This window comes from Pristiophorus japonicus, chromosome 12 (assembly GCF_044704955.1).
Source record: "Pristiophorus japonicus isolate sPriJap1 chromosome 12, sPriJap1.hap1, whole genome shotgun sequence".
NCBI classification, from domain to species: Eukaryota; Metazoa; Chordata; class Chondrichthyes; family Pristiophoridae; genus Pristiophorus; species Pristiophorus japonicus.
In genome coordinates, this window is record NC_091988.1 from 30,946,639 (window position 1) to 30,971,427 (window position 24,789).

Genomic DNA, 24,789 nt, shown 5'->3' on the forward strand with positions numbered 1-24,789 from the left:
TACTAATTTCCCAACTATCTTTGCATTTAATATTAATACATTTAATATTAATATATCTCTGCAAGAGTGATGAGTTGCAAATTTGATCCTCGGCTGCATCTGCAATCCTTGCTTTTATGCTAGGAGACCCACGTTCACACTACAATTCTATATGTAAATTATGAGCACAGGTTGAATACTCGGCTTGTATTCCCTTGAGTATAGAAGATTTTGGGGGGGGGGGCGGGGAAAGAGGTTGTGCGATCTAATTGAGGTACGCAAGGTGATTAAAGGATTTGATTGGGGAGAGAGAAGCTCTCTCTCCTGTGATGGAAAATTTAGCAGGCAATTTGTGCAAAGCAAGGTCCCAGAAACAGCAATGAGATAAATGATCAGTTCCATAACTAATTTGAAAAACCAACTTGTTTTCATGACAGTTTCAGCAGTCATTCAGGAAACACAATTCGTTTTCCCACCCCTCACTATTTTGTCCTTGTCTTTATCCACCTGAAACTGAAATGATGCTGGACTCTGAACAAATATACCAATGTAAAGTCAGTGGCTCATTCAATTTGCCAACCTAAAATCATTTTCTTCATGAAACAAATTGTTTTTGGCCACACAAATTAAGTTGCTTTTTGGTAGTCAAGGGTTTGTCAGTCTGCAAAACACAAAGGATAGAAAATTCCATGATCTTAAATTGGGTACATGTAGCTTGTGGCACGGTACTGAGCCACTCAGAACAGTAGTCATTTTTTCAATCCCGAGTTCATGATGAGTTAGTCAATAGAGCACAATTGGCTTAATGGTCCTCAAAAAGGTGCTTTGTTAATTCTCTGGGCCTGTTACAAATGCATCGAGATATCTGAGCAAGAAAAAAAACAATCACTCAGACATATCCAGTAGTGGACTGAAACAAGAAAGCCAAAAATAAGTTTTTTTTAAAAAGTAAAGAAACTGTAATAACCAAGTCATGGAAATCAGGTAAGGCCAGGATTGAGCTCAGATGCATGGGTCTCTGTGGGCAACCTACTAATGCACATTTATCATGGCAACTTGGGCAAGGAACGAGACAGTTTCCAGTGCCCATGAAATCATACCTATCAAGAGTCAGGTCATTCAGGAGATGATTGGGGGAAAAAAATGTACAAGATAGGTTCTTGTTGTGACAGAAAATGTTACATTGTAAACGATCGTCGGGAAATTGTGTAGAGTTATGAACAGAGAGAAACTGGATGCAAGATATCTATTAGCTATTCAAGACTTTAAAAACTTGCTGCCAAGACGTCCCAATAGCCACCAACAATCGAACACTCTGTGCCAGTCAAATTCCCTCTCGAATGAATCATACACAATGGCTGGGCCTGCTGTAGCAACAAAATGTCAGCAATCTGAAATGAGTTAACTGGCACAAAGCAGATGGCTTCCTTGCCATCAGAGTTGCATGGAGTTACAGCTTGATGAATTGTACAGAAACATGTTCAAACAAAGCAGAGTTCATACAATACCAAAGGCCCCAACCTCAATGACCAATTGATGCCAGATATTTTGCATGTGCTTCATAAAAGGGCATACTTATATCTGTAGTGGTCCAAGTTTTACCTGGCGTGTAGTCATCTGCAAAGTGATCATCTACCCCCAACTGTTAGTATCGGACTACTACTTTAGCTGAATAGCTTCAGATTTATGCAGGATTAATAGCACTCCAAAACAAGAATGCAGAGTCTGTGGTAAAGTACTTAATAGAACTGAAAAGAGACAATGCATGTAGTCAACTAAATTGAAGTTATCGGGAGAAAAGGGACAGGAAAAGATAAGCTCCCCTATCAAGCCTGTTCCATACCAACACGGTTCAGCCTACCTGCATCACCTCACCCCACCTCTCCACACACAAGCAATCTCCTGAGAGCGAGGTAAAAACAGAAATAAATAGTCAGCCAACTTGGGAAAAAGCTTTGGGAAGTTCCTGACTCTTGAAGGCAGGAGTCCACAGTGATTGACATCACATCACTCGTCCCACCGACGTGTATAAATCTGAAGTAATATTCCAATGAATCTTTTAAAATAATGCTCAGATTTTCTGCGTACAGGGTTGTTAACCCATCTAACTTCCAAAACTCAAGACCGTCTGCCACTCACAGAAGCCGGTAGAACATCAGTGGAGGAGCTACAAATGGCAATAGGAGGGGTGGGGGGTGGGAAGGTTGGGGGCAAAAAAAATAGCAGTTAAGAATTCTACTCCTAAATGTCAAGTAACCCTGCTGGTGGTGTTCATGTGTGGATGGGATTGGACTCAACTCTGATGTCTGTCACAGTCAGGTAGCCTATCAATACTTATTGACTGGGCTTGTGAGGACTGGACTGTATGACAAAGTACTGGAGATCTTCCAGCAGCGATAAAAATTATACAGGGTACTTCAAATGTGAGTCACTGATTTTTTTTTTGGGTTGCTGGCAGGGGGAGGAGGGAAGATGAAAAGAACAGAGACACAACTATTCCTTAAAGCTGTTAAAAATTTGAGCAGCACTAATCTAAAGATTTAAAATTGATGCAGTAATTATAACATGTATTATCTAGAAAACAGAGTTAGGGACAAAGTCTAAGATGGATCACTAGACAGAGCAAATTATCATCCTCTCTTGCTTTCAAAGGCCCCAGCATGCTTGCCTCATGGCCAACATTATGTTATTTACAGAGTTTACAATTTGAGTTCCCAATGTTTCCACAGCATTTACTTTCAGCTGGGTAGCACTCACTCCTGAATCAGAACACCCCCCCGCCCCCTACAAAGCAACAGTGACTACACTTCATTAATCGGCTCTGAAACACTTTGGGATATCCAGAGAATGGAAAAGGAACTACTGAAGTTCCTTCTTCTTACACAGTGTGCCTTGCCAACTCCAAATGTTATTGTTTCATTACATCTTAGATCTGGGAATGTGATTTAGAGACACAAGTAAAACTATGTCCCAATGTTTGACTAGATTGTAAAAGGTTATACAAAGAGATTTTTCTTTTTTAAAAGTCTAGTCACTCCCCTAACGGCTCAACATAAAGGCAATGTGTAACCATGTCAAACTGTCAAGAAGCTATCAGGTTCAATTTGTGTTCTGTGCTGACTGAGCCAAGTACAGTCGCAATAGAAGTAAGAGTTAGGGCAAAACATCATGGCCCCCCCAACTTGCAAGAACACAGATCCGCAGGTCGGGCTATAAAAGAGCTGAAGCGGTGGGCCCTGGAACATCGTGGCCCCCCTCCCGGCCTGCGAGAGAACAACTCCGCAGGTCGGGAGATAAAAGAGCTGGAGCGGCATACCACTTCAACCTCCAGCGACAATTTTGAGATGGGCGACTGGATGACGTCATCAAAACCCTGGTTGCCGTTTTGGAACGTGGGCAGGAACATCGGCAGGGCCCAGGTACAGAGGAGTGGGAAGGTCGGGATGGATGAGCGGCGAGTGTTTGCGGCGATATGCGGTGAATGTTTATGGCAGAGGAGCAGCAAGAAATCGTGGCGGAGGTACGACAGATGAGGGCACGGGGTCCAGAAGAGCCGAGGGCCTAAGGGCAGCATGGGCCAGCTCACACTGCGATTTGTGCGCGCTAGGTCCGTGCAGCAGAGCAGGTCTCCAGTCGTCTTGGTTAATCCTCGCCACTGGACCAAGACCTAGCTGTCAAGCCCTTGTGGTTGCTGGTGTGAAACGGCTACCACACATTAAAAAAAAATTACCGCACAGGCATCTTCCACCCCCTCAATTCGAGTTCAGGACTGGAACATCGGGCCCTTCATCGAAACACCTGTGAACTCATGTGGAAGCAAGTCATCCTCTTTCGAGGGACCGCCTATGATGATGACGATGATGAAGAAGAGTGCAATATGTAGCTTTAGGGCCCAGAGAGAAAAAAAAGCAATTCAAAGTTCCCACTACTCCTCTACTGTCCCCACTCTTGATCCTTACTCAGGGACCCTACTGGAAAATGTGCATACAGAAATTGAACAAAGACAGGATCAAACTTGAAATTCTATCTTAGTTATACAGTCTCCTGAAACTCTCAATCTTGCTCATGTCCACTATCTCAGGTGAACCAAATAGTTTCAAATCTCAGCATCCTATCTGACCCCAAGCTGAGATTCCGACCCCATACTCTCAATTACAGAGTCTGCCAACTTCCACCTCTGACATCACAAGCTGTGGACTTCTCTCCCTAAACTTCTCTGCTCTCTACCTCCATCTCCCCCTCCAAGACCCTCCTTAAAGCTTATCTCTCGGACCAAGTAGTTAATCACGCCTACCAATATCTCCCTCTTGACCTAGATGTAGATTTTTGTCTGATTACTCTTCTGTGAAGCACCATGGGATGTTTTTCCATATTGAATGCTCTATATAAATGCAAAGTTTTGTTATATGAAGAATCGCTACTTTAATAAAAAGGTGCACAAAGGTTAATGTTGCCTCATCGAAGAGAATAGTTTCAGAGGAGGGACACAGAAAAATTTAGCCAAAATAAATCAAATAATTTGCTTTTAACTCTTAATTTTATGCCCACCCCTTGGAAACCATATTCACACCCTCGCTGATTCTCTAAATTTGAACTGCAAGATGGACAGCAAACACAAAAATCCAAAGAATAAAATAAAAACAATTGAGTCCCTTAGAAATTCTGATCCTGTAAACTGGTGCTGCAGACAAGTGCTACCCAATCTAATAATTTGCAAATTCCTCCCAACCAAATTGCAACTGCAACTATCACTATCCAACCCTAAATTTGAGATTATTTTGCCACAAACATTTTCTAGTTAAATTTGAAGCCCATGGCTTTAAATAACTTTTGATGTCAGAAAGCTTTATTCACATGGATTCAGTTCAGAGTAACTTAAAAGTGATAATGAAAAATGCAGCTTAAGAAATGTAACTGCATTTTTTTTTAAACAAACACATGGTTAAGCGCAACTACAGCTCTGAATCAGTAGCAACTTGAAGAGGCTAAATATTCAAATAAAAGTAAATTCACAATGAATGCGCGTTGAAGCAGTTAGTTGTCCTTGTAAAGAGCCTGCACAGGCACGATGGGCTGAATGGTTTCCTTCCATGCTTTATCATTATATGATTTTTTTTTAAGCTTTGAATTGAACAAAAGCCAATCCAACAACTGGAGCAGATGTAGGTATAAAATAAATTCTTATGAGTGATAAACGTGAAGAACAAATTCCAAAAATAATTAAGTTAACAATGATTTAAGCAGGGTGCAACACAAGGACATTTTCTTTCACAGATGCATCTACTACCACAAGTCCAGATCTGATCCGAAGCAGTTTCAGCTTCACATTAATGTGAAACTTGTGCACTGTAATCAGGTGTCAAAGACTAAACAGACTTCTAAGAAGTCTGCTATCAGGTCAGATCCTGACTCCAGATTCCAAGTACATCACACTAAAGCTCAGCATCACAGCAAAAGCTGCTTTGCCCCAATGCCGACTTCATGGGGCAAATGCAGCCCAGCACAACATTTGTAGTCTGAATGCACTGTAAAAATGGAATAGCTAGATTTACTGCATCTTTTGTAATGTATCTTAATTGTTCTGGATATGGGTTATTTAATTGCACAGTGAAAACTTTAAACTTTTATCCCTCCCCCCACCCCACCCCAACAAAAGTGCATGCCATTCATTGGGTGACAAACTAACCATTAAATTACAAATATAAAAGACCTCAGATGAATTGGGTTGCACAACATTCTCCAATGGAGATACTACAAATGACATGTATTTCCACTAATATTAAACCTCAGTGTAGTGCTGAAGGGAGTGTTGTCCTGTCACAGAAGGTGTCTATTGAATGAGACGTTAACAGAGGTCCCGTTTGCACTCTCAGATGGACGTAAAAGATCTGATGGCACTATTCCAACAAGAGCTGGCAAGTTATCCTGGTGCTCTGCCCAACATTTATCCGTTGGTTAAGATCACTAAAGCAGATTATCTGGTCAGTTATCCTACTGTTGTTTGTGGAACCTTGCTGTGTGCAGATTGGCTGCCGTGATTCCCTACATTTCAAGAGTAATTAATTGGCTGTGAAGCATTTCAGGATATCCTGAGGTTGTGAAAGGTACTTGTATAAATGAAAGCTCTTTCTTTATATACAATTGTAATCAGTTACGGTCCCACAGCCATTCCCACTTCTCAAAAAGGTCAATGATACAGCTAGTTTCTTGTTTTGTTTTTTTTAAAACCACTCTCACATCTCTGAAGATCATTGTAATCATTTGAGAATTTCCCAATTTTATTATAGAAGCATAAATTTGGTACATCAAATGACATAGCCCAAAATTTATGCATCATTACTGAAGCTATCTTTCAACTAATGGCGTTCGACAACTTACGAATTTAAGTAATCAACCCCATTAAGTCAGATGCAAAAGGTTATAGGGGAAAAGAAAGATATAGACCTGGATTTTGCAATAGGAACAACAGTTAAGGCCATCAGTGTTCACTGTTGTTAGAGTAAATTGGACAGCAACTTCCAGAGTCTGCACATGGACTGTTAAATGCGGAAATGATTTTCCCTACTCCTCTGCAAACTTCACTACACCAATACCTCACCAACAGGCTTGGCATTAAATTACATGAAAGGCGGGTAGTTGTGGTACTTACCCACTAAACATGCGTTCAGGGTAAGTGAATTTTGAAATGGCGTGATGAGTCTTAATTATTGCCAAACAACCTCTCTGGCCCAGAAAATGTCATTGTGTGTGTGTGGAGTCTTTTCCCCCAAAATTTAATTAATGTTGGAGATTTTTTTTTTCCCCCCCTTTCTCTTATTCCTCTTTTAATCCTAACTTTCTTTCGCTTTCTGCACATGATTTTACACTGAAATAGTCTAACTTATACTTCCTGGATTAGATTCTGTATGGCTCAGTGGGGATTTTTCAATCTGACTGGTTGAAGAGCTATGCTGTTGCTTTCTCTGCTCATACATGCCACAGGTCCCCTGTAGAGGGCACTGCGCTGTAAATGAACTCTAACTGCTGTAAGATGCCGCTCAAAAGTGCATAAAGTGTGTGGACAGCTGTATGTGTAATGAGCAGCAAGTGCTGTTCCGTAGCTGCTGACCACAAAATCTGGGCCAAAATATAGCTGGAGAATAATACATTTGCATTCTCCACTTGTTTTTAATTCACTCTAATCAGATTTTGACAAAGAACTTAGTTGTACACTGTTTTGAGCTGTTGTGTTAAGCTGCTCGTTGAATACCATCTATATTGGGATTGGTTACATTTTTGGCATGCTATGTTACAGGCCAAACATAGCTATGCTCTACTGAATATTGTTTTGCCCTTCTACTCAGTTAAATTTCAATCCAAGCTGCTACAGTTTCTGAACTGTACTGATTGGACAGGTTAGATGTAGGAAGAATGTTCCCGATGTTGGGGAAGTCCAGAACTAGGAGTCACAGTCGAAGGATAAGGGGTAAGCCATTTAGGACCGAGATGAGGAGAAACTTCTTCAGAGAATTGTGAACCTGTGGAATTTTCTACCACAGAAGGTTGTAGAGGCCAGTTTGTTAGATATATTCAAAAGGGAGTTAGATGTGGCCCTTACAGCTAAAGGGATCAAGAGGTATGGAGAGAAAACAGGAATAGGGTACTGAAGTTGCATGATCATATTGAATGGTGGTGCAGGCTCGAAGGGCCGAATGGCCCACTCCCGCACCTATTTTCTCTGAAATGAGTAAAGATGATTTTGTTGAAGGATTAATATGGAGTCTTGGGACCACTCAGCTGTCTTTGGGACATGTAAAGGCAGCCACTTCATCAGTTATAGCTGTCTGTTGTAAAAATATGCTTTTTTTTTTTAAAGTGATGAGATTATAATTTGAAATATTAGTACAATCCAGACATCATTACCCCATGAATGGATTAGAATACATTTGTATTTTCTTCCGAAGTATGTGTGTGTGTCCTGGGAAGATAGTTTGATTGTTATTTCATTATTGCCTATCCAATCAAGAGTAGTTTTGAAATTAATATTGCAAGTCAAAAATCAATGAACTGTTTCTTTGAGGTAGGAAAATGAGTGTGATATTAATGAGTGGAGAATAAAACTCCAGTTATTTTGAAAGAAGATTGGTTTTCCTGGCCAAGATGGTGAGGTGTATACTAATAATTTCCAGTGTATGATCTATGCTGTTCGTGTATTCAAAATATTTCTAAAAGGAATGGAAAAGCCAGCTTAAAGTTTTGCACGGGAAGTGCACCCTAATTTTTTCCTACTCTACAGTTTGACTGACTGCAAAAAGTAGCAGTAAGTGCCAACTGTCATTGTTAAAGCTATACAATTTTTTAAAACCTTTCTATCCATCCAAACTAAAGCTTTATTATCCTTGCTAGATTCAAGTAAAGTTCTAAGACATGTTAAGTCTGAAATTTTTGCATACCAACTTCATATTAACTCCAAGACAAAATCATAACATTTCAAAAGCAACTGTAGTTTTGAATGGAATGTAACTATCTGCGGTGAAGGGAAGAACATTATTCAATGAAGCATAGCAACCTTTGGAGTTCTGAATCAAGACCAATGGCTCACTTCGTTTTATACTTGTGGATATGAGAATGGTCTGTAAATTAGCGTGCCAAAAATTTAACCAATCCCAATATAAATGATATTTCAAGAGTGGCTTAACTCAACACCTCAAACAGTGCATTAACAACTTATTTCAGTCAAAAGCCGATGGAGTGAAAGAGAGATAGAGAATACTAAAGTTTTTATTTTCCCAGCTATAAAATTGATATATTTACCCAGACATCTTCCAGCCATTGGCACCATAACACAGATGTCATTGGAATTTATCTTATAGCCTGACACCAACATGTACTCATTTTATTGCACTTTAGATATGACTATCTTTCTACTTATTTTCTACAGGCTCGGTCTAGTAGCTATAATGTCAGCCAACAGTCTGTGTTCAACTATCATGGACATCCCTCATTTTAAACTAATCACAGATATTAATTAGCATCAAATAGAAAACATTTTCTTGCATACGGCACTCATTATCCAATTTTAGGAATCATTCCTCCAAGTTCATAACTTGAGAAATGCATTCTAAAATGTCTAGTCTCCAATTATATTTAGAGTATGTATGACAGAATCTCAAATGCCAAGTTTTTGTACATTCTGAATAAATTTAAATTCTCTAATCCTTTGTGGTCCACAGCAGTTCATTGAGAAACAAGCCTGGCACAGCTCAGTGTTAATTCACACACACACTCCTCCTGCTTCATAGTCACATGTGTGAGAATGTAACCTGTCCAGTCAGTTCTGGGGAATACAACTGGATTTCAATTCACTATATTTAGCAACGACATCAAAAGCACCTTTACAGACAAGTTGTGTGTTTTTTTTTTTTAAATCAGAAACGTTAACTCTGTATGTCTCTCCACAGATGCTGCCTGACATGCTGAGTGTTTCCTGCATTTTCTGTTTTTATTTCAGATTGCCAGCATCTGCAATATTTTGCTTTTGATTAATTTAGGCCGCATCATGTAAAACATGTAATGTGCAGTAAAACTTGTACAAAAGGGGATGGAATTTCTAGTGCCACTTTTAAAGGGAAGAAAAACTGCGAAGTCTGGAAATCAAACCCCCCAAAAAGTAAATCTAGATGCAGAACTAATTTTATTGCACAGTGAGACAGTGACTGTAGACTTTAAAATTCAATCGGACAGAGTTTTTGCTCAGTTACAAAGAAAATATGCGAGATTGCATCCACTGACACTTTTGAAATCAGACATTCTTGATTGATTAATTGGGTACAGGTAATACAATATCAAAATGTTCAGCTGCCTCATTGTGCAATTAGCACAATGAGTTACTGATGACATAACCTCTTTTCCATTTGCAATTGGATTTTTCAGCCAACAGAACTCATCAATTTCCAGGTTAATAAACTGAAGATTTGATGTACTTTTAAATGTTTGTTTTGTTACAACACTGAGCTGTTTTCTGTGACAAGAGTTGAATTTCCCCTTTATTTTTGCACCATACAATGATGCCATGTTGATACTATATTGACAGAAGTACAATAATCAAATGAGGGGAAAATTAAATGGGACTTTTTAAATAATAGAATGCATTTCTTTTCTGTAGAGTTTAGACATATATTAAATAGCTCTCTGTTCATCCAACTGGATGAAGTATAAACATATACAAAGCATGTACCGGAATTTATTTTGTTGGACATAAACCAGGGTAGGAGAAGTCTGGGGGAAAAGGGTAATATCGCTTTAGTACTTATTATTTGTGTAAAACAGATATATTTGACCTATTAAGAATTAAGTGCTGGAAATAATGTTTCAGTTGGGAGACTTTTGGTCTTTGACGCTCTGGTCAAGAGTTTCCATCAAACATATTTTATTTATAATTAAGATTATTTTAAGGTCCACAATCAGGACAATTCAGTCGGCGACCATCTCCTCAATAAAACTAGTTTTACAAACATATTTTTAAATTTATTATATATAAAATAAACTGCACATACACATCCTGTCCATCACATTTCAGATGTCATGCAATATTGTAAATTTCTAGGCCACAATGGAAAGATGGCACCCATTTGAATGCAGAGACTTTCCAGCGACCTCAAGAGCTGTAGTCTTCCTTTAATTGACCTCTGTATAAACTCAAGTATTTACTTATTACGTAGATTTTGCATAATAGATTAATACTTTTTATTTTACATGGCATGTTACTGTCCTTATAAAATCATGAATCCTCTGACTTACCATGAACAGCATTTAGATATAGATATATATATCCCAACAAAAAGCAACGACCGAGTTTTTTGGGTCATATGAGCTGTTTTCAGGTCTCCACTTTCAACTAAATGTTGCCCGACTTCATACCCTTACCCATTAAATATAGGTCCCACCCCTCGAGGTAGAGATATAGATACATACATACATATACATTCAGAAAGAGGTAGAGAGCGAGAGAGAATGAGCAAAGCACAGAAGCCATAGGGACCTCAACTTATGCACCTCCAGCATGAAAACTGACATCGCTATAACCAAAGGTTCAATCTCAGTGGCTGGCAATGAGACAAACCACTTACTGGTAACTATTTCACAGGTATGCTAATACTTTAAGCATGAGTGTCACATGTTATTTATGCACCTTTATGATACCTCAATCATAAAATCCTACAATAGTACAGCACAGAAGAGGCTATTCGGCCCATTGAGTCTGCATCGGATCTTTCGAAGAACAATCCAGTTAGTCCTTCTCCCCCACTCTTTCCCCATAGCCATGTAATTTTTTCTCCTTCAAGTATTTATCCAGTTCCCCTTTGAAGGCTACCATTGAATCTGTATCCACCACCCTATAAGGCACGGTATTCCAAATCCTAACCACTCGTTATGTAAAAGTTTTTCCTCATGTCACTTCTGGCTCTATTGCCAATTACCTTAAATCCGTGCCCTCTTGTCGACACTTCTGTCATTGGAAGCAGTTGATATTTATTTACCTATCTATCTAAACCCTTCATGATTTTAAACACCTCCATCAAATCTTCCCTTAGCCTTCACTGCTCTGAGAACACCCCCAGCTTCTCCAGTCTATCCTCGTAACTGTAATCCCTCATCCCTGGAACCATTCAAGTAAATCTTTTCTGTACCCTCTCCAAAGCCTTCATGTCCTTCCTAAAGTGCAGTGCCCACAATTGGACACAATACTCCAGCTGGGGCCGAATTTGCACTTTATATAGGTTTATGTACTCTATGCCTCTCTTTAATGTCCAGGATCCCATATGCTTTATTAACCTGTCCTGCCACCTTCAAAGATTTGTACACAAACACCGCAGGTCTCCCTCTTCTTGCACCCCATTTAAATTGGTACCATTTAGCATGTATTGCCTCTCCTCATTCTTCTTACCAAAGTGCACCACCTCATACTTTTCTGCGTTTAATTTCATCGGCCACGTGTTCGCCCATTCCACTAACCTTTCTACATCCTCTTGAAGTCTATTACTATCTTTCTCACTGTTTACTACACTTCCAAGTTTAGTGACATCTGCAGATTTTGAAATTGTGCCCTGTGCTAATGTACATCAAAAACAGCAATGGTCCTAGTACTGAACATTGTAGAACTCCACTGTATACCTCACTCCAGTCAAAAAAATAGCCATTCACAACTCTTTTTTCTATTCCTTAGCCAATTTTGTATCTATGTTGCTAGTGTCCCTTTTATCCCATTGGCTTCAACTTTGCTAACAAGTCTAATATGTGTTACTTTATCAAATGCCTTTTGAAATTCCATATACGCAACATCAACTATACTGCCCTTAGCCACCCTCTTGGAGTTTTACTTTTAAATAAGGTAGCAATCAAGTTCATCAAACATGATTTGCCCTCAGCAAACCCATGCTGGCTCTCCTTTATTTATCCAAGTAACTGTTAATTTTCTTCTGGATTACTGTTTCTAAAAGCTTGCCCACCATGACCTTAAACCGACAGGCCTGTATATTTGATCCTTCGTCCTTTTTTTGAATTAGAGTATAACACAAGCTTTTTTCTGTGGGTGGCCAGCTGTAATTGTCAAAGAATAATGGATAGGAGTGAGCAAAGGGAAACAAACATTTCACTGGTCAGTTGTCAAGGTACTGTATTTAATGCCATACACTATGCTACTTCCTGATTTGCATGGTCATGGCCACCGCAACCAATACAGCTGCCTCAGTATGTCTTTTCCGTCCTGTTGGGAACTAAAGGCGAATGAGTACATAAATGGTTGCCCAAATGCAAAAAAGAATTACATGTGTACAATAAAGAGAATTATGAAAGTAATTTCTAAAATTAGTCTTGTGTTGCAGTGCAATAATAAAGTACTAAAAACTGTGGGCAGCCAGAATTTACTCATTAAAACTTGACTCTGGATCCTGCTACTTTGGCATTATTTAGTTAGAATGTTCGAAAAGTTTCTGATTTAGTAGGTTTTACTGTCTAGATTTCAGAATTAACTGATCAGTTAAAAGAGTCAATATTTAGCCTTAAATTAAATGACTTGGGATTTAATTTACTGCATGCACCATTTAACACAGGAAAATGATCTGAAAAATTGTTAAATCGATAATAGGAACGCGACCAAAAAAGAAAGCACACAACCTCAGCAGGATTGCGAAAGACTCAAAATAATTGGCGTTTTCCATTTAATCAGTCAAGAAGCGGCTCGTCCTTACCTTGCCTGTTTTGTGGTCGAACCAGATGAGAGCATGGTTTCTGGAAAGCACTTTGCAGTCGAAGGTGGCATTATTCTGGGCCGGTCTGCAGCGTGCCACCGATCGACCGATTTTGACAGGTTCGTCCAGGTAGACATGGCGCTCCTGAAAAGGGTGAGAGTTTGGCCGACAGGTGAAGATGGCTAGTGCTGAAGGCATATGGGACTGGTGACGAGCCTCAGTCAAAGTGAAGAGAGGAAACTCGCCTTGAGCCACTTCCTGATCCAGAGTGACAATGTCGTTTCAGAATATATTAGAAATGAAAAACGCGGCTTTATATATAAATGAGAATATTTACACACAACATCCACAACAGATTTCTGTACAAAACGAGAGATTCATCTTTCATCCATTAACACACCCATCTCAATAAATCAGCAGCAATTCGACGCATCTCCTGTCCTTGCTTGCAGATCTGTGGGTTGAGATTATTCCATTAGGTCGGTGTTTATTTACCGTCATTTAGCTTTCACAACGGTAAAAAATTAAACAAAAACTTATTAGTCGAAGACACTGGACGACAAGCGAGGTAAACTAGATATAACAGTCGATGTGCAAACAGATTTAGTGCTTTTCTGCCCCACTTAGCGGGACAAGGTTATCGCCGGATTTGAGTCAGTCTCCCTCACACGTTTTAAAGGCTGGCTTTACAGTAATAACTTGCACATCGCAAGTCCTCCAGCGGGCAATGGGGGCGGCCCTCGACGGCTACTGCGGGGAAAAAAACAAGAGTTCCAAGCGGCTCTTTATCTTTTCAAAAGCACCCCCTGTCAGCGCGAAAAGAAGCAGAGCCAAGAGCTAGGCCTCAGGCCTGATTGAATCCTGATAGCCGAGTCCAAAGTCGTGAACTTGTGACCCGAAATCAAAACAAATCCATTCGATCAGAGACCAGGATCCACACCGCTAGCCAATCCACAGCAGAAAGGAAAAAACACGCCTTCGAGAAACAACTCGCGCCGGAGCAGGCGGGCTCGCTCGACACCTGCAGCCGTTACTGGTGCGGTGCAGAATAGGAACTATTCTTCGTAGGCATTCTTGCTCTCCACCGAACCCAAGCCTGTAACACGTCCTCCCCAACTCGCTAGAGCCGCCATAGCTTCACCGCATAGGCAACAACTTGATAGCGGAAGCGCCGGCTCCTGCTGATTGACACCCAGCCCAGCCAATAGCGGCTAGCAGAAGGACAGAAGTCAACCAATCAGAGTGTGCGAAAGGCAAGGTCTTGTGTGACTCGCGTTTTTTCGGTGAAAGAAATCGATCGAAGCCGGCCCGTTGATTGACGAGGGAAATAGACCAATCAGTAAATGTGCCCCGGCCCGGCGCCGCCGCGTAAAGCCAATCAAAGTGAGTGGGCGGGACGGTCGTCGGATCCAACCAATGTGCGCGAACAACTCGGCCAGGAATGTTCCGAATAATCACGGCAAGTGCACCGAAAATCGGAGCTATCAAAATTGTCTCCATCATTAATTCTTCCATTGTTGTGATACTTAATTCATTTTATGTATCATTATTCCTTCGGGAATGTGCATCACGCATCGTTTAACAAAAAGTGAACTCTCTTCGCGGCTCAGAAAAGTGAAGTTGGGAGCACCAACCGACCTCGGCTCCAAAAACAATTTGGGGAGCTTTAATTACGTCATGACGCACAGCGCCGCCAATTGCGTCAGCACGCTGCTGCTTACGTTCAATTTACGTCAGTCCACTTCGCCTGGACTGTAAATTGTGTTGAGAGAAAAACATGGCTCTGCGGGGTCTGACAGGTGATGGGAGTGACCTGGAGGAACTGCTGAAGGAGGTCATTCCCGATAAAGATTACCCGTGTAGTCCCGAGAGCTCTCCATCTTTGCCTTGGGACAGGTTCGCCTCCTGGGTTCACTGTATCTGCGTAGTCGGATTCGACCTGGAGCTGGGACAGGCTGTCGAAGTGAGTTTGTGTTAATCCCACTAAAACAATATTTGTTTGCAAGAACTTGATGCTGTTCGTGGCGATTTTATGCGAATCGTATGAAAACTCCGTGTTTCTAACTTTTGCTTTCTTTGCTTCTAAGGCCACTGTGCCTTGTGCGAATGAGCTGGTGCTGTTCTTTGTGTTACAAGAAGTCCAAGGCCATTTTTCAAATAACGCAGCTAATATTTATCTGTAATCCCAAACTGTTTTAAGCAGATGGATTTTTATTTGGGTTCAAAGCGCAACAACTTGTTTGAGCATTTATTTGTATCCATCCGAGTGGTAAATTTCAAAGCTGCAAAAAGGACCAAAATGTTTCAGTTTCACATTATGGTATTGGATATATTATCAAAAAGAGCTTTTGCTTGCTCTTATTAGCCATAGTGTTCCGCAGTAATTCTTCTCAAACCATGCTATTTGAGATGACTGTCTGATAATTCATGCCCTTTGGATTTGATTATTTGTGAATAGAATCTGAAAAGTACAATCGACGAGGAATTGCTGATTTTGAAAACACGTTGTATTATCCCAGACGTGAAACAATAGCGCACAATGTATCCAACGCATCTTTTGTCACAGAAATTGCAAACAGTAAACCCGTTTGAAATATTGAGCTACTACTCTATAAATACTAATTGAAGAAATATGCAAAGGGCAAGTGTAAAAGGTTTTATTTTATAAGTATCCGGACAAAAAATTCAACTGCCAGAGTTGAAAATATTTTTTTAAGAATTTACATTCTATTCTCCCAAGATTAATTCGATATGATACAAAAGCAAATTGCTCGTATAGTCCACAACATTAATGCCTCATGGTGTACTCTGACTTCCAGTTTGAGAAGGCCTCGCTATATACAGATTGAGTGCTCTGATTCCGTGATATTTTGAGCCAGTTTCACAGGGCATTATTGCCAAATCCAGCCTGCTAAATGACCTGTATGCTCGATAATAACAATGGCACGTCTTGGAAATAAATAAATGGAGCAAAGCTCATTTGTTCTTTTAACATTATAGTAGATAATGTTAAAAACAGGGTCATCATCATCGGCAGTCCCTCGGAATCAAGGAAGACTTGCTTCCACTCTTAAAATGAGTCCTTAAGTGGCTAGACAGTCCAATATGAGAGCCACAGTCCCTGTCACAGGTGGGACAGATAGTCGTTGCAGGTAAGGGAGAGTGGGACAAATTTGCCGCACGCTCTTTCCGCTGCCTGCGCTTGATTTCTGCATGCTCTCGCCGATGATACTCGAAGTGCTCAGTGCCTTCCCGGATGCACTTCCTCCACTTAAGATGGTCTTTGGCCAGCGACTCCCAGGTGTTGGTGGGGATGTTGCACTTTTTCAGGGGGGCTTTGAGGGTGTCCTTGTAACGTTTCCTCTGCCCACAGTTGCCATGAAGGAGTTCCGAGTAGAGCGCTTGCTTTTGGAATCTTGTGTCTGGCATTCGGACAATATGGTCTGCCCAGCGGAGCTGATCAAGTGTGGTCAGTGCGTCAATGCTGGAGATGTTGGCCTGGCCGAGGATGTTAATGTTGGTGCGTCTGTCCTCCCAGCGGATTTGTAGGATTTGCGGAGACATCGTTGGTGGTATTTCTCCAGCAACTTGAGTGTCTACTGCACATGGTCCATGTCTCTGAGCCATACAGGAGGGCGGGTATTACTATAGACCATGAGCTTGGTGGTAGATTTGAGGACCTGGTCATCGAACACACTTTTCCTCAGGCGGCCGAAGGCTGCACTGGCGCACTGGAGACGGTGTTGAATCTCGTCGTCAATATCTGCTCTTGTTGATAAGAGGTTCCCGAGATATGGGAAATGGTCCACGTTGCCCAGGGCCGCACCGTGGATCCTGATGACTGGGGGGCAGTGCTGTGCAGTGAGGACAGGCTGGTGGAGGACCTTTGTCTTACGGATGTTTAGCGTAAGGCCCACGCTTTGGTATGCCTCAGTAAATACATCGACTGTATCCTGGATTTCAGCCTCTATGTGCGCAGACGGAGGCGTCGTCCACGTACTGTAGCTCGACGACAGAGGTTGGGATGATCTTGAACTTGGCCTGGAGACGGCGAAGGTTCGCACTGGTTCTGTAGTTCAGTTACACTCCAGCGGGGAGCTTGTTGACTGTGAGGTGGAGCTTGGCAGTGAGGAAGATTGAGAAGAGGGTTGGGGCGATGACTCAGCCCTGTTTGATCTCGGTCCGGACTTGGATTGGGTCTGTCATGGATCTGTTGGTGAGGATCACAGCCCGCATGTCGTCGTGGAACAGGCGGAGGATGTTGATGAACTTTTGGGGGCATCCGAAATGTAGGAGGACGCTCCATAGACACTCGCAGTTGACCGTGTCAAAGGCCTTTGTAATATAATGTAGGAGATAAGTATTTGCAGTAGTAGATGTTTGCAACATACTTACTAGTTGACTATTGGTTTAAACCGTGAATGAAAAAGTCTGTACACATCGAGGAGCTCTCGACAGCAGAACTAATAAGCCAAGAAATGAAGCTGGGTGTTAAAACATGCAATGGTATGTTTTTTTAATTATCTAATTAAATATTTTTAGTTGTACATAAGAAATAGGAGCAAGAATAACCATACGGCCGCTCGAGCCTGCTCCGCCATTTATTACGATCATGGCCTCTGGTCCATTTCCCTGCCCGCTCCCCATAACCCCTTGTTCCCTTATCGGTTAAGAAACTGTCTATCTCTGTCTTAAATTCATTCAATGACCCAGCTTCCACAGCTCTCTGAGGCAGCAAATTCCACAGATTGACATTCCTCCGAGAGAAGAAATTCCCCCTCATCTCAGTTTTAAATGGACGGCCCTTTATTCTATTATGTCCCCCAGTTCTAGTCTCCCCTATCAGTGGAAACATCCTCTCTGCATCCACCTTGTCAAGTCGCCCCATAACCTTATACGTTTCGATAAGATCACCTCTCATTCTTCTGAATTCCAATAAGTAGAGGCCCAACCTACTCAACCTTTCCTCAAAAATCAACCCCCTCATCTCCGGAATCAACTGAGTGAACCTTCTCTGCCTCCAAAGCAAGTATATCCTTTTGTAAATATGGAAGCCAAAACTGTTTGCAGTATTCCAGGTGTGGCATCGCCAATACCCGATATAACTGGAGCAAGACTTCCCTGCTTTTATACTCCATCCCCTTTGCAATAAACGGCAAGTTTCCATTGGCCTTCCTGATCACTTGCTGTACCTGCATACTAACTTTTTGTGTTTCATGCACCAGGGACCCAAGTCCCGCTGTACTGTGGCACTTTGCAATTTTTCTCCATTTAAATAATAACTTGCTCTTTGATTTTTTTCTGCCAAAATGCATGACCTCACACTTTCCAACATTATACTCCATCTACCAAATTTTTGCCCGCTCACCAACTTGTCTATATCCTTTTGCACGTTTTTTGTATCCTCCTTACACATTGCTTTTCCTCCCATCTTTGTATCGTCAGCAAATTTGGCTACGTTACACTCAGTCCCTTCATCCAAGTTGTTAATATAGATTGTAAATAGTTGGTGTCCCAGCACTGATCCCTGTGGCACCCCATTAGTTACTGATTGCCAACCCGAGAATGAAACATTTATCCCGGCTCTCTGTTTTCTGTTAGTTAGCCAATCCTCTATTCATGCTAATATATTATCCCCAACCCTGTGAAATTTTATCTTGTGCGGTAACCTTTTATGTGGCACCTTGTCAAATGCCTTCTGGAAGTCCAAATAGACCACATCTACTGGTTCCCCTTTATCTATCCTCAAAGACTTCCAGCAAATTTGTCAAACATGACTTCGCCTTCATAAATCCATGCTAACTCTGTCTGACTGAATTATGCTTTTCCAAATGTCCTGCTTTCCCAACCACAGGTTTTAGGCTAACTGGTCGATAGTTTCCTGCTTTTTATATGCCTCCTTTTTTAAATACGGGCGTTACATTTGCAGTTTTCCAATCTGCTGGGACCTCCCCAGAATCCAGGCAATTTTGGTAAATTACAACCAATGCATCCCTATCCCTGCCACTGCTTCTCATAAGACCCTAGGATGCAAGCCATCAGGTCCAGGGCATTTATCCGCCTTTAGTCCCATTATCTTACTGAGTACCACCTCCTTAGTGATTGTGATTGTATTAAGTTCTTCTCCCCCTATAGCTTCTTGACTATCCACTGTTGGAATATTTTTAGTGTCCTCTACTGCAAAGACTGATGCAACATATTTGTTCAGAGTTTCTGCCATCTCCATGTGCCCCATCACTAATTCCCCGGTTTTGTCCTCTAAGGGACCAACATTTACTTTAGCCACTCTTCCTTTTTATATACCTGTAGAAATTCTTGCTATCTGTTTTTATATTTCGTGCTAGGTTACTTTCCTAGGGCTAGATTTTCCCTAACCTGTTTTTCTGGCTCCCTCACCCGAGGTGCGGCGCTTTTGTCCGCCTGCAAGCGCACCGAAAAAAGACGTCCGTATTCTGGCCGCTCCCCAGTCTCTCATCAGTTGTGGCGCAGCGTGGCCCAATGGATTGGGGGCGGAGCCAGGTCCCAGCGCTGAAAACAGTGCGGGGATCTCTGCACATGCACGCTAGAGTCTGCGCGCATGTGCAGCAGCTCCGGGCAGGCCGTTTCTGCAAACATGCACAGGCTGTGTGGGTGGGGCCCGAAGCACACCATCCCTAGCCCGGGCCGAATGGGCTCCCTCATCGGCGGCCCGCTGCGCTCCCCAAGGGAGGGCTTCTATTCTTTCTTTGTTATTTACTGATTGATTTTACTGCTTTAAGTGCAGGGTTCCTTCTTTTTTTAAATTATTTATTGATTGCTTATTACTTTTTGTGTTTTGTTTGGTACTTGGTAGTGCTTTAAATGTAGCTACTTGCGCCGATTCCTTAACTCTAGGTAAGGTATTTCTGTACGGACAGAAGTATGTACGCAACATACGCTTGCCTAAGTTAGTTTGGAGCAACTAGTTGCTGGCCAACTGCCTAAAATGGGTAAGTGGCTGGGAACACCCCCTTTTTGAAAAAAAACTGAACTTAAAAAAAAAAAACCTAACTAATTCACTTACACTGGCGCAAATTGAATGGCCAGAATTGCAACCAAAAAGATAGTCCAGAAAAATCAAGTTGCTCCAAAAAAAAAGGAGCAACTCCTGGGGAAACATGGGCCCATAGTCTATCTTTGCTTTCTTAATCATTTTTTTAGTCGTTCTTTGCTGGCTTTTAAAAGCTTCCCAATCTTCTGTCCTCCCACTAGTTTTGGCCACTTTGTATGTCCTTGTTTTTAATTGGATACCATCCTTTTACACCTTTTCCTCTTCACTGGAATATATTTTTCATGAGAACTATCTTCTTAAATGTATGCCACTGTTCATCAACTGTCCGACACTTTAATCTATTTTCCCAGTCCACTTTAGCCAACTTTGCCCTCATTCCTTTGTAGTCTCCTTTATTTAAGATTAGTACGCTGGCTTGAGATCTAACTTTTTCGCCCTCCATCTGAATTTCAAATTCAATCATGCTGTGATCACTCATTCCAGGGGAATCCTTTACTGGGAGATTGTTTGTTTATTAATCCTGTCTCATTACACAGGGCCAGACCGAAGCTAGCCTGCCCCCTGGTTGGTTCCGTAACATACTGCTCAAGGAACCCGTCCCTTAAGCACTCTTATGAACTCTTCCTCAAAGCTACCCTGACCAATTTGATTTGTCCAATAAATATGGAGGTTCAAATCACCCATGATTATTGCTGTTCCCTTTTTACAAGCCCCCACTATTTCCTGGTTTATACTCCGACCAACAGAGTTGCTACTGTTAGGGGGCCTATAGACTATGCTCACCAGTGACCTTTTCCCCTTATTATTCCTTATCTCAACCCAAACTGTTTCAACATCCTGATCATTTGAGCCAATATCGTTTCTCACTATTGTAGTGATTCCATCCTTTATCACAGAGCTACCCCACCTCCTTTTCCTTTCTGTCCATCCTTCCGAATTGTCAAGTACCCCTGAATGTTTAGTTCCCAATCTTGGTCACCTTACAACCATGTCTCTGTTATGGCTACCAGATCATACCCATTTGTAACTATTTGTGCCGACATCTCATCTAATTTGTTACGAATGCTGCGTACATTCAGATAAAGAGCTTTTAAATGTGTTTTTTTACCATTTTTTCGTGCTATGGCCCCAGTTTCTGATGCACTGTTATGTTTATAGATTCTGTCCCTTCCTGTCATGCTCTGGTTTTCGTTTCCCCCAATGCTACCCTGCTCTGTTGCCTTCACCTTGTTCTTTGAGCTTTTAGGTTTCTGCTCACCTGAACCGTCGTCCCTTCCCCTCCTCCCCACCCCCGCTCCCACTAATTAGTTTAAAGCTCTCTCTTCAGATCTAGTTAATTGGTTTGCCAGGACCCGAGCCCCAGCATGTTCCAAGTGGAGTCGGTCCCGAAGGAACAGCTCCCTCTGTTGCCAGTACTGGTGCCAGTGCCCCAGGAACCAAAACCCATTTCTCCCACACCAGTCTTTAAGCCACGAGTTTAGCTCTCTGATCTTATTTAACCTATGTAAATTTGCTCGTGGCTCGGGTAGTAATCCAGAGATTATTACCTTTTGTGGTTCTGCTTTTTAATTTGGCCCCTGGCTGCTCATAATCCTTTAGCAGAACCTTCTTGTCTGTCCTATCTATGTCGTTGGTACCCACGTGGACCACGACAACTGGATCGACTCCCACTCCAAGTTCCTCTCCAGCCCTGAGGAGATGTCCTTAACCCTGGCACCGGGCAGGCAACACAGCCTTCAGGACTCGCGCTCACAGCTGCAGAGAAGTGTATCTATACCCCTAATGATGCTGTGCCCGACTTCTACAATGTTTCTTTTTACTACCCCAGCTTGAATGGCCTCCTGTGCCACTGTGCTGTGATCAGTTTGCTCATCTGCCCTGCAGTCCCTGCTCTCGTCCACACGGAGTAAGAGCCTCAAACCTGTTGGACAAGAGCAAGGGCCGAGGCTCCTCCATCACTACCTCCTGGATCCCCGTACCTTCGTGACTCGTAGTCACACCCTCCTGTCCTTGTTCGCTAGCCAAATCTACTGTGACTACTCCCTGGAACACCGTGTCCAGGTAACTCTTCCCCCTCCCTGATGTGTCGCAGTGTCAGCAGCTCGGACTCCAGCTCATCAATGCAGAGCCGAAGATCCTCGAGCTGCAGACACTTACCGCAGACGTGGCCACCGTGGACCTCAATGTTGGACCAGCTCCTACATGTTGCAGCACTGACACATCACTCTTCCTGCCATCTGAATGTATTTAATTAATTAAGTTTTATTTTTAGTCCCACCAATGCCACAGAATTCTAACCCTTAGTAAAACACACACTACTGCTATTTAGAAAACAGTTGATTAAATAATTAAGAAAAGAGAGAGAACTCGCCAAACAATAACTTTCCTGCTTTTCTGTGACGTCTCATGTAGTCGCCCAGTTCCACTTGGTTGCAGTCACCAATCTGCTCCCTGGAGTATCAAGCCGCCGCCGCTGCCTTAACTTAACAGAGGAAAAAAAATCACTCCCCAATCAGCTACTTAGCTTGTGATGACGTCACTTTTAAACTCTGACATCCCTTTTGAAGGTTGCCTATTGAGCCTTGCCTTTGAAGCCTCCGCCTCTGCCTCTGCTCCCGCTGCTGCTCCCATGCAGGTCCGCTGCCTCTGTGAAATATCACTTACCTATTTAAAATTTTTAAATTAATCTTCCCCTCTTCTCCGAATTCCCACTCTTTCCAAATTCCCGAATAAACCACTCTGTTTAACTCCACTCCATTTAAGACCTTAATGTGCAGATCACTCTGCTCCGAGAAACTGTGTTGATTTTTATACCCTTAGGAGCGACACAATAATTCACTAATACTTTCTTTAAAAGTTGCTTATCAGATAATCTTTTGTTGTCCTTCCTGGAGATTGCTCAGCCTGCTCATCCCTTGGAATGCTTCAAGGTCGACCATAAAAAGGGGCGTGAACATGGCCTGAACACTGAAAGAGAGCTGCGTCATGTCCCAAAACCCCAGAATGGGAGATAGACATTAATAAGCCCAAGGTAATCAGCCTCCTAGATATTTGCCTATTCTGGAGAGCTGTAGCCAACCGTTTACTCCAAGCTTCTCGTGCAAAATGTCAACCTGTCATGTTTAGCTTTACCGACAAACTCATTGCACAAGTTTGAAGATATTATATAAAGTATCATGTGAGCACATTATAAGTTGACTGAATCTGATGATGCAAATACAGTTGTGATATTTTTCTCCTCCCTGGGAATGAAATAATCTGAAAACACGTCTGGTTCCACATATACGCTGATGACACCCAGCTCTACTTCACCATCTCACCTTTCGAGCCCTGCACTGTCTCTAAATTGCCAAAATGCTCGTCCGATATCCAGTATTGGATAAGTAGAAATTTTCTTCGGTCATTGCCACAAATTCCGTCCCCTAGCCACCGACTCCATCCATCTCCCTGGTAACTGCCTGAGGCCGAACCAGACCATTTGCAACTTTAGTGTTGTATTTGACCTTCCGACCAGATATCCGTGCCATCACCAAGACCGCCTACTTCCACCTCCATAACGTTGTTCGACTCTGCCCCTGCATCAGCTTATCTGCTGCTGAAACCCTCATCCATGCCTTTGCTGTCTCTAAACATAACTTTTCCAATGCACTCCTGGTTGGCCACCCGTCTTCCACACTCCATAAGCATGAGCTTATCCAAAACTCATCCTCTCATATCCTAACTTGCACCAAGTCCTGTTCACATATCACCCCTGTGCTCACTGACCTGCATTGACTCCCGGCCCAGTAACACCTCGATTTAAATTAAAAAAAAAAATCTCATCCTTGTTTTAGCTCCCATCCATGGGCTCGCAACCTCTATCTCTGTAACCTCCTCCAGCTCTACAACCCTCTAAGATCTCTGAACTCTTTCAATGCTGGCCTCTTGCATGTCCCCTATTTTAATTGCTCCACCGTTGGCGGCCATGCCTTCAGCTACCTCAGCCCTAAACTCTGGAATTCCCTGCCTATACCGCACCACCTCTCTCTCTCCCTTTAAGACACGACTTAAAACCTGCCTCTTTGACCAAGCTTTTGGTCATCTGTCCTAATATTTCCCTATGTGGCTCGGTGTAAAATTTTGTTTGATAACGTACTTGTGAAGTGCCTTGGGACATTTTACTATGTTAAAGGTGCTATACAAATGCAAGTGAAATAAAAGTGAGTCACTTTTAAAACACAATATTTTGAACTATCTAAACTGAAAAATAATTTTTAAACAAAGTTTAAACTTATCGCAAATGAATTAAGCAGTGGGTATAAAGTTCAACCCAATGGAATGGAGACACAATTAAAATTCTAAAATCCATGTTCAGAGTGCAAATAGACCTGTTAAACAGCAGTTGTATTCAATGTTAGTATCATTATCAATTTAACAGCGTTCATTCAAAACTTGTATCTACCAATTCCCGAAGTCCATTTACTTTATTCAAATGGTATCTTATTTTGGCAACATTGTTATTCTGCAATGTTTTATGTTTGGAAAAAAAATTAAAATGAGGATTATCTGATT

The 24,789-nt window shown here is 41.9% G+C and overlaps 2 protein-coding genes across 9 annotated transcripts in view; one reads left to right on the forward strand and one right to left on the reverse strand.

The window, feature by feature from the left end:
- The window catches only part of slmapa (sarcolemma associated protein a), a 242,193-nt gene extending 227,847 nt beyond the window's left edge, over positions 1 to 14,346 (reverse strand). For 3 of the 6 annotated variants that reach the window (XM_070895262.1, XM_070895261.1, XM_070895263.1), the window contains exon 1: positions 13,209 to 14,346. In XM_070895262.1, the coding sequence (XP_070751363.1) occupies positions 13,209 to 13,406 (198 nt within the window). In that variant the 5' untranslated portion in view covers positions 13,407 to 14,346. The remainder of the gene's footprint in view (positions 1 to 13,208) is intronic. The other 3 variants (XM_070895266.1, XM_070895264.1, XM_070895265.1) reach the window with 1 other exon arrangement.
- Positions 14,347 to 14,668: 322 nt separating this feature from the next.
- Positions 14,669 to 24,789, forward strand: part of dennd6aa (DENN/MADD domain containing 6Aa) — a 142,655-nt gene continuing 132,534 nt past the window's right edge. For 2 of the 3 annotated variants that reach the window (XM_070895269.1, XM_070895270.1), the window contains exon 1: positions 14,669 to 15,171. In XM_070895269.1, the coding sequence (XP_070751370.1) occupies positions 14,986 to 15,171 (186 nt within the window). In that variant the 5' untranslated portion in view covers positions 14,669 to 14,985. The remainder of the gene's footprint in view (positions 15,172 to 24,789) is intronic. The other variant, XM_070895268.1, reaches the window with a different exon arrangement.